At 37.2% G+C, this 12,125-nt stretch overlaps 2 protein-coding genes across 2 annotated transcripts; both read right to left on the bottom strand.

The window, feature by feature from the left end:
- LOC118804222 (tripartite motif-containing protein 72-like) lies at positions 1–4,274 on the bottom strand. Its single transcript, XM_036564788.1, has 7 exons — positions 4,240–4,274; positions 3,922–4,020; positions 3,607–3,648; positions 3,424–3,513; positions 3,231–3,284; positions 819–848; positions 1–728 (listed from the first exon to the last, which is right to left on the bottom strand). The coding sequence occupies exons 6-7, from the start codon at positions 832–834 to the stop codon at positions 199–201; spliced, it is 546 nt and encodes a 181-aa protein (XP_036420681.1). The 5' UTR covers positions 835–848; positions 3,231–3,284; positions 3,424–3,513; positions 3,607–3,648; positions 3,922–4,020; positions 4,240–4,274; the 3' UTR covers positions 1–198.
- On the bottom strand, positions 4,044–9,003 carry LOC118804221 (butyrophilin subfamily 1 member A1-like). Its single transcript, XM_036564786.1, has 5 exons — positions 8,898–9,003; positions 5,907–5,970; positions 5,470–5,820; positions 4,908–5,066; positions 4,044–4,378 (listed from the first exon to the last, which is right to left on the bottom strand). The coding sequence occupies exons 2-5, from the start codon at positions 5,959–5,961 to the stop codon at positions 4,290–4,292; spliced, it is 654 nt and encodes a 217-aa protein (XP_036420679.1). The 5' UTR covers positions 5,962–5,970; positions 8,898–9,003; the 3' UTR covers positions 4,044–4,289.
- Between the last annotated feature and the right edge of the window lie 3,122 nt (positions 9,004–12,125).

The raw sequence follows: 12,125 nt of genomic DNA, 5'->3' as shown, positions 1-12,125 counted from the left end.
AACATATTATCAAAACAATGTCAAAGTGTAAAATGCCAAAGCAAAGGAGAAGGATTACAATGACATACTACAGTGTTACAGTATTCAGTTCGGTTTTATACAGTACAGTGTTTTGTCATAATGTTACATATTACTGTTCTTTCAAATAATAATATTAAGGTTATGATGACTAAAATCTGTTCTTGAGGTCTGTGTTTTCTAACAGACTGTTATGCGAAATCTGTCTCTTATTCCGGGGCTGATCAGAGGATACAGTGATCTACCAGGTTTCATGTTGGTGAAAGTGTACATCAGTGATTTTCTATCAGCATCATAAAAGGACACAGTGTGTTCATCACAGTCTAAAAACACTCCTAGTGTTGAAGACTTTTTAGTAACTGTTTTTAACTGTTGTGGCATTAATAAATTTACACTGTAAACTCCACAGTCCTCTTCAGATTCTTTGTCATAACAGAGAACCCAGAATCCATTAGCTGGAGTTAAAGGGACCCTGTACATTCTCTCAGCCTCATCACTCGCCACTCCAACATACCACGAGAGTTTATCTTCATTTCTCTCCATCACCTTCACCTCCCAGTAATGTTTTCCAGAGCTGAACTTCTCTTTACACAAAGTGAAGATTTTATCATCATTATCTACCTCTTCTAAATCAGGGCAGCATACTGACTTTCCCTGGTTTGTTATCATGAGGAACTGTGGAGTTTCTTCTGGGTCTATGGAGAGGTTCACTGCAGAAACAGAGGAGAATATTTTATTAACTTACAATACATAGTCACAAGAGTGCAGTAATGTTGTGTTAAAGTGAGGTCATTTCTTACCTTTAAACCTTTTCATCTGGTCCCACTCTGCTTAAATAAAAATAATCACATTATTAACACAGTATTATGTTCAAGTCATGTTAATCAAAACAGCAACAAATACAAAAGACTTTTCACTGCATATCCTAAAATAAATATCACAGATCCAACATTTCATTAGTTGGTTATTTTAGTTTTGTGGTTGTTGATTTTCTCTCTTTTGTAGATAGAATTTATTCATATACAGAGTTGTAGTTGATCTTTATCCACATGGTGTGGGTTCACTGAGTCAGTTTCTGACAGCAGAAAAAAACAAGACTCATGTTCAGTGCATGTTCAGTTTAGGTGACTCATTTTAATGTTAATCAAATTCATAAATACTCATTAAATGTATCTAATGTTTTTATTTTACAGTGTCTTCACATTGAAACGTGCAGAAGTGTGTTCCCTGTAGAAGGTGTATTAACTTATTTACAGAAAATCAACAAAAAATGGTGCCTAAATCTTTGCACATTACTACCACAACAACAACAACAACAACAACATCAGTGACAACAACAACCACACACACACGCAGAGGAGTTTTGACCAATCTGCTGATACAATCAGGTTATGTGTAGCTGTATTTTCTGTTTCTTCTATTCAGATTTACTAATGTAAAAAACGGTTTGTCAGTTCAACGTAAAAAAAATTACTTCATGTGGTAACAAGTAAATAAACTAGTTTTATTGGAGCTAAATAAATACTTTGAATGAACGTTACTACATTAATAGTAATTTAATTTTAGGTTGATCTGGAGAGCCATTTTTCACAGCGCAAACTCATTTTGGTGCTCAAAAGTTGCTGTTGTGATTTACTAATTAGGTGCAGTGGAGCTTCAGCATAGTAATTAGGTTGAAGATGTGGTTGCTGCACTTTTGCACCATTGGATATGCATTTATAAGAGAGTTTCCCTCTCAAAGTGCAGAATACTTGGAGCAGATTATTAAATAAAGCACCTACCCGAATTTATCAAGACTCATAGTGAATACTTACCGTGTACTGTTTAACCTGTGAAAAAAAGCTCATTTTATTTTTGTTGGCATTAACAGAGCTGCCATTGGTTGGGTTTAGAGAGAAAAGAGAAAGTTTTATTCATTTATTTACATATATGTTTTTGAATAAAAAAGCTCCACTCTTAAATGCCTGCTATGTCACTTTATTCTTAATGTCATGGAGATGAATGAATGAATAAATAAATAAATAAATAAATAAAACCATATAGATTTATAATATTTAGAAAAATGTTTTTTTCCTTGTTTTTTTTTCCTAAATCTTTGGGTATATTTTTACAACAGAAACGGAAAATCAAAAAATAATCACTTGATTTTCTCAAATTTCTGCCAAATTCATGAATTATATATAATTACATGAGTCAGAAGTTTGAACCTGTAACATTAAAAACCTTATTTTCTCCTGTCTGGTGGAGGCGTTCGTAAAAAACGCATGTGAGGCAAACACCTGGGCATATCGCGCTGCTCATATGCTAATATGTTGATTTGCAGAAGGTCTTTGTAGACGAGCCACTAAACTTACCACTCCCGCCAGCACAAGGTGTCAGTAGACTGTTGGTAATTTAGTGTCTCTCTTAGTACATCTGCCCCACAGTGATTACCAGCTTCTCATTTAAAGACTTTTAACAGTTACTATAATTAATTCAGCATTTACTCAATCAAGTCTGCTTTATTCCCACATCTTAACCTCTATACATCCATCCATACTTACTCCAGAGTTTCAGTTTAATACATCATTTAAACATTACTTCAATCAGTTTCACAACTTATTTCAAAATAATCTTTAAATCTTTAAAATCTGTATTTATTGTTTAATAAACTGAGATTTAAATTTGTTCATGTGTTCTAACTAATGGTGTCTAACTGATGGTTTGACACTTTTTTAATTCCAGTCTGAAGCCCAGCTGCTCCTGTGCTGTATGTTGCTATGACTGCAGCCTTACAAACACAAACTGTGCAGCAACAGATGAGCTATTGTCTCTGACTTATGTCTGTGTAGAACTACAAAGTGCTCCTATGTGGTAAGTGGAGCTGATAAAACGAATAACGAGTGTAGATACAAGGTAGTTTAACCTAAAAAAGTGGTCAGTGAGTGTACATGATCAGGGATGAAAACTGGAAACTGCTCATTCATTGGAAAATCACATGATTTCCATGTTCATGTTTGAAAACAATATTACTGAATTCTTAAAAGTAAAAAATGCATTATGATTAATCTAATTTTGTAATGAACTAGTTGTTAAATAGAAAAAAAACTACTTAGGGACAAATTAGATAATATTCTAAAAGACAAACACAATTAATTGCAATTATCTACACAAAAGAATGCAATTAATCATGAATTAAATTTTTGACGGCTCTAATTTCAACACACATTTACCTGCAGCGAGTGCTCTGTCCACCTTTGGTTCAGGAAACTGATGGTCATCTACTCCTACAAACACAACGACAAGAACAGACACTGCTTTGAATATTTCCTGAGGTTGAAAGTGCAGATCTATTGGTCTGACATTTGTATGAAGGTTTAAATCGATGTGAACAAACATGAATAGATGGTGAGAGTTTTAACCAACCTTTTAACACAGACTGATGAGGTGCATCTGCAGTGGGAGCTTCATTCTGCTGCTTCTCCACACTGGAGTTCAGTGGTTGAATTTCTGATACTAAGAAACAGAGTTAGTGCTGTTTTGTATGTAATCAGTTTTGTGTAACTGATTTGAAAAAGATGTTATTATTCATTCAGCAGAACATCTCACTTTCTCCATCTTCTCTCTTCTTTTTCTTGGAGCCAGTAAGACCTACAATACAGAGACAGACACTCGTGTTTATCATTCTGGTTCATCCATAAAGACCATGATTAAAATAAATTACTGATGCCATTCGCAATATCAAAAAGTGACAAGCAGTTATTAATTATTAAGTTTATTGATAATTATGTTGCATAACTTTCTAATGGAAATGGCAGCTCATCATTGAGTGAGAGTCTGCTAAACAGCACACAGGTTCCTGTGACTTTGGCTTGAATATCAGAGTATTTTAACTCAATATTGATAGTAATATAAGGAATGCACCTTTTCGATGCACAACATACACTGCAAGTCCAGCAACACACAGCAGCAAGAAGATGAGGGTCGTGATGAAGGCTCCTTTCCACGACTCTGCATACAGCACTACAGTACAGGAATTAGTTCTTATTTAAAGGTAAATATGCTCTGAATCTTATGGTTTACTGTTGACGTTGTAGCGTTGGTTGCTGTGTGTATGTATTCTTTGTATTCTTTGCACTCTTTATGTAATTGTCTGCAGTACAGAATTAGGCTTCCTGGTGTAAGAGGCCGTATTGTGTCAGTTCTATTTGTCTGTATATAATAAGCACTGTGGTGTGTCACCTGTACAGTTATTTGGCTGCACTCTGCACTCTTTCCTCTCTGGATCAGAATCAGAAAAAACCCACAGAGCAGGAGAGCCACTCAGACTCAGAGGAAGAGACCAGCAGCCAAGAGCTCACACTCACCAGCCATTCAGAATCTGAGACAGAGGGGGACAGTTAAGTTAGTTCTCTTTTTAACATGAGTAAACATTAATTTGCCAAATTCTGAGACAATCATTAATCATTTTTCAGGAGACATTTGTAATGAGATTAAATATAATATAATCCACTTGCATAAAGAAGGGGAAAGTCAAAGAAAAATAACAGGAGTTTCCAAACAGGTTTGGCCTGGTAGACCAACAAAACTGTCCTCAGTTAAACAACACTTAAAGCTTTCATCTTTGAGAGAGAGGAGAAAGACCTCAGCATCACTGAATGGGTTTGATTACTTTGATTGTGAGAAGCAGAAAGTGCAACTAACTAAGACTGAACTTTGGAGGTGTTAAAAATATCCCTGCAGATTTCTTTGAAAAATTAAAAGCAAGTCTCCTGAAAACATGGATGCTGCATTAAAGGCAAAGAGCAGACCCAAATAAAATGATGCATTTAGTTGTTGAGGCTTCTGTGTAATTTTCTGTTAAATATGTTTTCTGTTGAAAAATAACTTTTGTACATAAGTAATATTACCTTTGATGAACTTTGATTTGCTGAGGTATTTGAGGTCCTGCCCTTCTCTGTCTGTCCAGCTAAGTGATGGTTCTGGTGACCAGCCATCTGAGTGACAGGAAACATTCATCTGACCTTCACCTGCATCAGCTACAGAGAGGACAGGAGGGGAACCTGTAACTGAGAGAGAAAGAGAGAGAGAAGGAAGAAAAAGAATAAATAACATATATACCCTCATATATATGAGATATGGGTATATAGCAACCGTACACAGCATAGCAACCTTGGGCCACTACTGCTAATAAAATATAAACAAAAAATCAAATAATTAAACATAAAGTGTCTATTGTGAAGAACAACCACATACAACACATACAATAACCACAACAAGAGATGTTAATCATTTGGTACCAGTTTTTGTTATTGGACAAACAGGAACAAGACTGGTTTGATGGTCTGAGGTCGTTAGCTGTTCCTCTAATGCCTTTTTAAAAGCCCGCAGCCTGAAAGACCAAATACTAATTTAGCCGACTAAATCCAAGTGATTCCTGAAAGGTCATGAATAGCTGGGCTTGACACTCACCTTTCTCCTGGAGTGACACTGTGGCCTCATCATACCATTCTTCTGTCTTCTCCACTCTGCATATGTAGTATCCTTTATCTGCTAGTGTGAAGTTCTCCAGTTTCAGAGACACATTTCCTTTCTCCAGTCCCCCTGACAGGGACACTCTGCCCCAGTACCGAGGATCTCTGGGGTTCTCTTGGATCTTCTGGTTCTTATAAGAGAGTACTGGGGTGCCAATCTCATTAGGACGATACCAGAGCACTTCAAAGGTTACTGCATTTAAGGTTGGAGAGAGAGTGCAGGGCAGAGACACAGAACTTCCAAGCAGGCCTGCGACTGGAGCCTGAGGAGCCACCACTGAGAACAATCCTGGAAGAAATAGTGAAATGGAGATGGCTAAACATCAGTTAAACTGTGTGCTTAAAGATTTTTGGCATATGCTTTTTAGCTCTTACCTTTTCCATCACAGGAGGACAGAAAAACAACTAGCCAGGTCCACCTCACCAACATGGCTACCAACTAGAAGAGATAAACAGTTAGACTTACATTAAAACATGAAGGGCTATGACTGCATTATTACACGGGCAGTAGTTCTGATACATCTACAGACCATGTGCACAGTTTGTGCTGGCTATCTAGCCCAGTGGTCACCAGCCCTGTTTTTTTGAGATAGCTTCTTGTTACAGCCACAATCTGCCACAACTGCTCCAGCTAATTAACTTCTTCACCAGTCTCTGATTGGCTTGATCAGATGTGTTAGTAATAGATAAAGGGTAACTTATGTTATATGCAAGTTGGTACTAAAGTGTGCAGAACAGTAGATGCCCAAGAGGAGGGGTAATAACCACTTCTAGCTTTTTTTCAGTGGTCAAGGAATTATTTTCTCAACTTACATTCTCAACTATTATTGTAGTACTCAAGTCCAGTCTCAGGCTCCAGACTATAAAATAGCAGTCTCAGTCTTGGTCTCATCCTCATTTGGACTCTATCTTGTTTCGGTCTCAGGGTAAGGTGGACTCGAAAATTGTTGTGAAGACTGGACCAGACCAGAGTCTGATGTCTCCATCTGAGGTAACTGGAAGAGGAGTCATTTATGAATATCAACAAACCCAGAACAAACACAACAGTCCTTCTGTGCATCAGGGGTTTCCAAACTTTTGCAGCTTGTGACCCAAATGACCACAAAAGCTTCCAGTCAGATTTTTTTTTCTGCCTCATCTAAGGAGAAGGCTAACTTGAAAGCTACTGAGCGCTGGATGTCAGGCTGAGGGAAAACTGCAAATAGAGCTCTGGTTCTATTTTGATATATATTCACAATGTTTACTCTCCAAGTGATGGTGTAAGTTCTTGTGTTTCAAAGTTTCATTTGAAAAGATCACTGAGCCAACAGCATAGAGCTGTAGCTACTTGTTTTCTGTTCTCACACATGTAAAGCAGCACTAAGTATTCATTGCCATATTTCCTTCATTTCAGTTATGCTTACACTCAAAATATACGTATAACTAGGTAACTTTTTGCCAGAACAATCAATGAGCTATATATGTTTTATTTTTGCAAATAATCAATAACTTTATTATTATAGTCATATTTAAAATTTCCTTTGGTTAAATGTCTGTATTGTAAGGATTTTCTGCATTCAAATATAAAAACTGCAGTACCACCACTGCCCACAGGTTGAAAACCACTGTTGTATATGTTTGAGTAAAATCTGCTGGTTAAGGATTTTATTGATCTTTCCATGATGGTTTAACTGTTTTATCTGGTTGTTAACGATTATAGGTTCAATCATCATCCACTCAGGGCAGATTGGAATGTTATTATTTTTTATTACTATTAATATTATTTCCCTCAAAAATAGAATAGTTTGTTGTAAAATCTCTCTCCACATTTTTTTTTCAGAGGCTTAAGACAGCTTTTCATTTGCCAGCTTCTTGTTTGGATATTCCCCTTACACTTTAAACGGTGCCTGAGACGCCAAAATGAAACTGCTGCACCATTTAAGGTGGAACGGGAGAATTCTAACGAGGAGCTGACTTCAGCTTTACAACTTTTTAGTGTTTGACAGTTTCCCATTGCAGATTAAACATATCAGGAAATGAGCCGGAGTGATTAGAAGTGCAAATAAGTCCATTCGTCTCCAAATTATCCATGTTCATCTTAAATCTTTCTAGTTGTGTGACCAGCAGTCTGCACGCCAACCTTCAGGGTCAGCGGTTGGTGAATTAGCAGTTACACATTAACTCCACCGTTTACGACCATTTACTGTTAAAACTGTGTTAGAAGATCAGCCAAGCTTTATTTTACTGCAAAATAGGGTCATTTTATTTTTACCTAAAAATCTAATTTTGCTGTGGAGTGCAGCTTAGTTTCTCATTTGACTTTCGGTGTTGATTCTGAATATGTTTTAAAGGAGAAAGGAACAGAGAAAAACCTCACCACTGCTTCTAATTACAGTGCAGCTTTTAAATAAAAGCTATAGTATAAAAATACATAATGTTTTAGGGTATACATTATATTATTTTCGATTTTACAAAATATAAAATATCATATGCATTAAGTACATAAGGTATTTTACATATATTTAAACTGCATATTTCTGAAATACTGTTCCAAAGTGTAAACCTGTTAGTCAGCTTTATGGTGCAAAGATTATCAATAAAGGTCTGTTGGGTCAAATAACTCAAATACCCTGTTTGTACACACGGTAAGGGGGATAGAGCTGTATAACCCAAACAAACACACAGAACTCTACAGAAGAACACACAGATGTTTCTACAAATCAGATAATGCCTAAAGTTAATATAGGTTTTCTTTCTGTACTGTTCATATATGAAATTAAACTCCAAAGCAGTGAGCCTGTTTCTCACTTCCCCATGAATGACTGACAGACAAAAAAAGGACTGTTTGTATCAGCCTGGCTGATTTGAGCCTCTCTATCAACTTTATAGGTTAAGTTGAAAGCAGTGAAGTGTCCTGGTCCAGCAGAGCTGTAGGGGAATCAAATACACTCAGCTCCATTTGTGGAAACTTTCACAAATCCAGCTCTGCTAAATCAAACACATCATTATAGACTTTGATTCTTAGAGTCTTACTTGCTTTCACTTTCTGTTCTCGTGGTCTACGTAGACGATAGACAGACGAAGTCAAAACTGTGAAATATCACAAAGCAGCTGGTAAGTTTGAACCTGGTTTCATTCATCTGATGGTCAACTGTTGAAGTTTAAGCTTTAGGATATAAAACCCTGAAGTGTAACGTAGGCAAATGAACTATTTGCAGGTGTGCGTTACTGCATTACTCAACACACTCATAAATAAATAAATAAATACATGTAAACCACAACCACATCAGCTGAAATCAAATGCATGTAATATAAAAAGTGAAAAATCACTATTTTCATGTTGTGTATTTTAATACAAGGACCTACAGGCTGTAATGTGGCTCTTACCTGTGAACCTGTTTAGGGTGAAGACAGAGAGCCTCGTTTAGTCCATCCTTCTGTTCTGTTACTGATAAAGTTAAACTTTCACTTTCTCAACAGCTGAGCTGAGACACCAGTCAGCACACAGAGGTGTGTCCGAAACTGAGGGCAGCTGTCTGGCAGCTGTCTCATTGGTCATTACTTTAGAAGACAGTGTTGTCCACAGAGCTGGCATTTCCTGCTGTTTTTCCTTATCGCATAGTCTCAGACACAAAGGATTATGAAGGCAGAAAAAAAGGGGTGAACAGCTCTGGGCTGGTGTCCAGCACAGTTTGGAGGCACGCGCTAGGAACTGGATATAAGCTTGAATCAGAGCCGGTTTATGAGGAGTCTGGCCACTTCATATTCCCCCCGTTATATCAGAAACAGCAGAGGGCGCCCGCGAGTGAGTCCTCAATGAATGGGAGTGAATGGAGCTCAACGGCTAAAAACGAACAGTTAAAATAGTTTCTGATCACTTGTCCAGAATATTTCTTTAATTTTAGAAAGTAGAAGGATGTATTTCACTAAAAAAGCAAAGAAATCTTACCCATATATTTCACTTTTTCTACAGCAAACGGGTTTTGGGCAGCAGAAGGCGGGCATTAGTGCTAGAGCGTGATGATTGATTGGCAAGCGGAGCAGCTCATTGGCTGTTCGCGCTCACTGACGTCATGGACATACAGGAGGCGCTGTTTTAAACGCCTATAACTCGAGTTTAAAAGCTCTTAAAAATATAACAGCAGTGTTAAAATGTTTTATGCTGTTCTGTGTTCAGGAAATGGTTGAATTCTTTTACGTTAAAAAATGTTTAAGCATTTATAAACTATGATTTTGCTCAAATGCTCCATATCAACCCATTCATTTTGGACTCACTGGGGAGCGCCCTCTAGCGTCTGAGAAACCCGGAGACAGTGGTAATTCTCCTCTCTGCTTGAATCCTCTATGGCTAAAGTGAATGAGGTGAATGAAACAAACCTCTCCTTATTGCGCCTTGTGGTAAATAAAAAGGTTCAGGACCTGATGTGTTTCGTTCTGTGTACATTTTTCTCCCGTATTTGACTAAATACTCTGAATTACGAGGTCGTTTAAGAGTCGTAACACTGATATTGCCACTATTGCAATTAAATGTCAGTAGGCTACAGGTTTTGCAAAGTGTGAACAATAATGGTTGTGCGGTGTACAATTATTTACATACAAACATAGCACAGTCAGCAAATTCAAGTACTAAAAATAAGATAAATAAATCAGTAAATGGGGGGCTCCTGGTGGAACGTGTCGAATGATCATGTAGTTTTCATATACCTCACTGTATGTATAAAAAAAGTTGCCGACAATAAAGTAACATTTACAACCATTTCAGAATCCATGCCTTGGAAAGGCATTGTATGCATCCAATGCAAAATCATTGGGTATAACCAATAATGCAAATCATCCTAAAAGGTTGCTACGTTTGTGCTTTCTTTACAGAAAGCACAAACTTTTCATCCAAATTAAACCTTTGTCTCAAAAAAACTCCTTAGATGGGTGTATTCCATTCATTATCTTGAAATGAAATGGGGGGAAGCTATATTAAAGTAAAGCAGCTGTTCAGATGTATTGTGCTTCCGTAATGCATATTTATAGGTAGCTCTGTACATAAAACCTCTGGGTTGGATAATCTAGATCACCTTATCAAAAAAAGCACCATCAGCATTAAAACTACGAAGCTGCAGTCCACTTCTTATTTGCCAGCTTCTTGTTCAAATTTCCCCATTTCACCTTAAGTGGTGCCACAGTTCAGGCACCAGAATGTAACTGTAGTGCCATTTAAGGAAGTACAAGAAAATTCAAACAAGAACCTGGTGAATATCCTTATCAGAAAAAGTTACCAGCATTAAAAGAATGATCAGGATATTTCGACAGGCTAAATCAGCCTATTAGGGGTAAGCAGTAATGTGAGACTGTGCTGAGTCAACTTTAAAAGCACATTAAAATGTTGGAAACACTGAGTTATTACACTGTACTGATATGTGCACACTTGGTAGCACCACTTGATGGCGGTCATATAACTTTGTGGTTTGTTCAATGCTGATATAGTCGATATCTACTGAAGTTAACATGCTAACCAGCTAGCCCTGGCCCGTCCTGTCTCATAATACCACTTTGTAATTCAACAGGTGATAGTGAGTCACTCTGGTGATGTTGCCCACTTGTTTGCAGTGAGGAGTATGAATTTGACAGGTTGAGTAATCTTACATATTATCCTTTAAGCAGACAGCAGAGACTCAAGCCCCCATTAACACCTGCGGGAAATTCTGCCCATTTCACCAACGTAGCAATTGTTTTCCCCCTTTAAGATTACAGTGAAGTTGTGGAACATTTTGTAAGTGTGAGGGTCTTGTGAGCATTTTGAGCCTAATCACAGTTTCTGATGAGCTGATTTGAATAAAAACAGGTTTGTTTCAGGCCTGCTGCCCTGCCTTTCAGATCAAAGTGCCCAAATTACAGGATTTACAGGAAACCAAATTTTAAAACAGTTTAAACGGGTCAAAGTTTTGTGGTTCCCTAAAGTTAAGCTGTGTCATATTTGGGTAAGTTACCTGCTGACCTCCAATCAGTTTAGTTTCATTAAAAACGTATTTAAACAACACTTTGCTGATTGGCTCTCGGTCAGGGATCAAGTTTTGATGACCTGACCTGTTACTGTCCCACCAGTATGTATTATTCATAAATTAAAACCTCCCCAGCTGTACATGCACTGTACAACACCCAGTTCAACACATAACTTACATTCACAAATTGATTTCATAAAGAACATAATATTTATGATTTATACTCCCATGAAAAAAAAAATATTTGTATACAGAATAAGATGAGCATGATAAAGAGGAAAAAACACAGTGCAGTGTTTTTTATATTAGGGCCTACATCATGTAGACAAAGTCGTCAGCCTATGATAATAATAAAAAGATGATTAAAACATATGGTAATGAATTTGGCTTTCGTGATGCATGTACACAAATCTGACCAGCAGGTGGCGCCAGCCTGCGGTATTTCGAGCGTTTCGAAACAATGAATCATTTTTGAATCAATTCAAAACTTCAGAAAGACTCGTTTCTTCCATGACTAGAGTTTATTTCTTTGATTTTTTTCCCAACTTAATTGACTGCAAAAGACAACCATGGAAAACCCAGGGATTCTCCTACTGGCTCAAAGGAGAGTCTAAGGAGAGGA

Source organism: Colossoma macropomum, unplaced genomic scaffold (genome assembly GCF_904425465.1).
Source record: "Colossoma macropomum unplaced genomic scaffold, Colossoma_macropomum, whole genome shotgun sequence".
Taxonomy (NCBI): Eukaryota; Metazoa; Chordata; class Actinopteri; order Characiformes; family Serrasalmidae; genus Colossoma; species Colossoma macropomum.
Note: the sequence above shows the minus strand (reverse complement) of the source record. Positions and strands in the feature narration are given on the sequence as shown.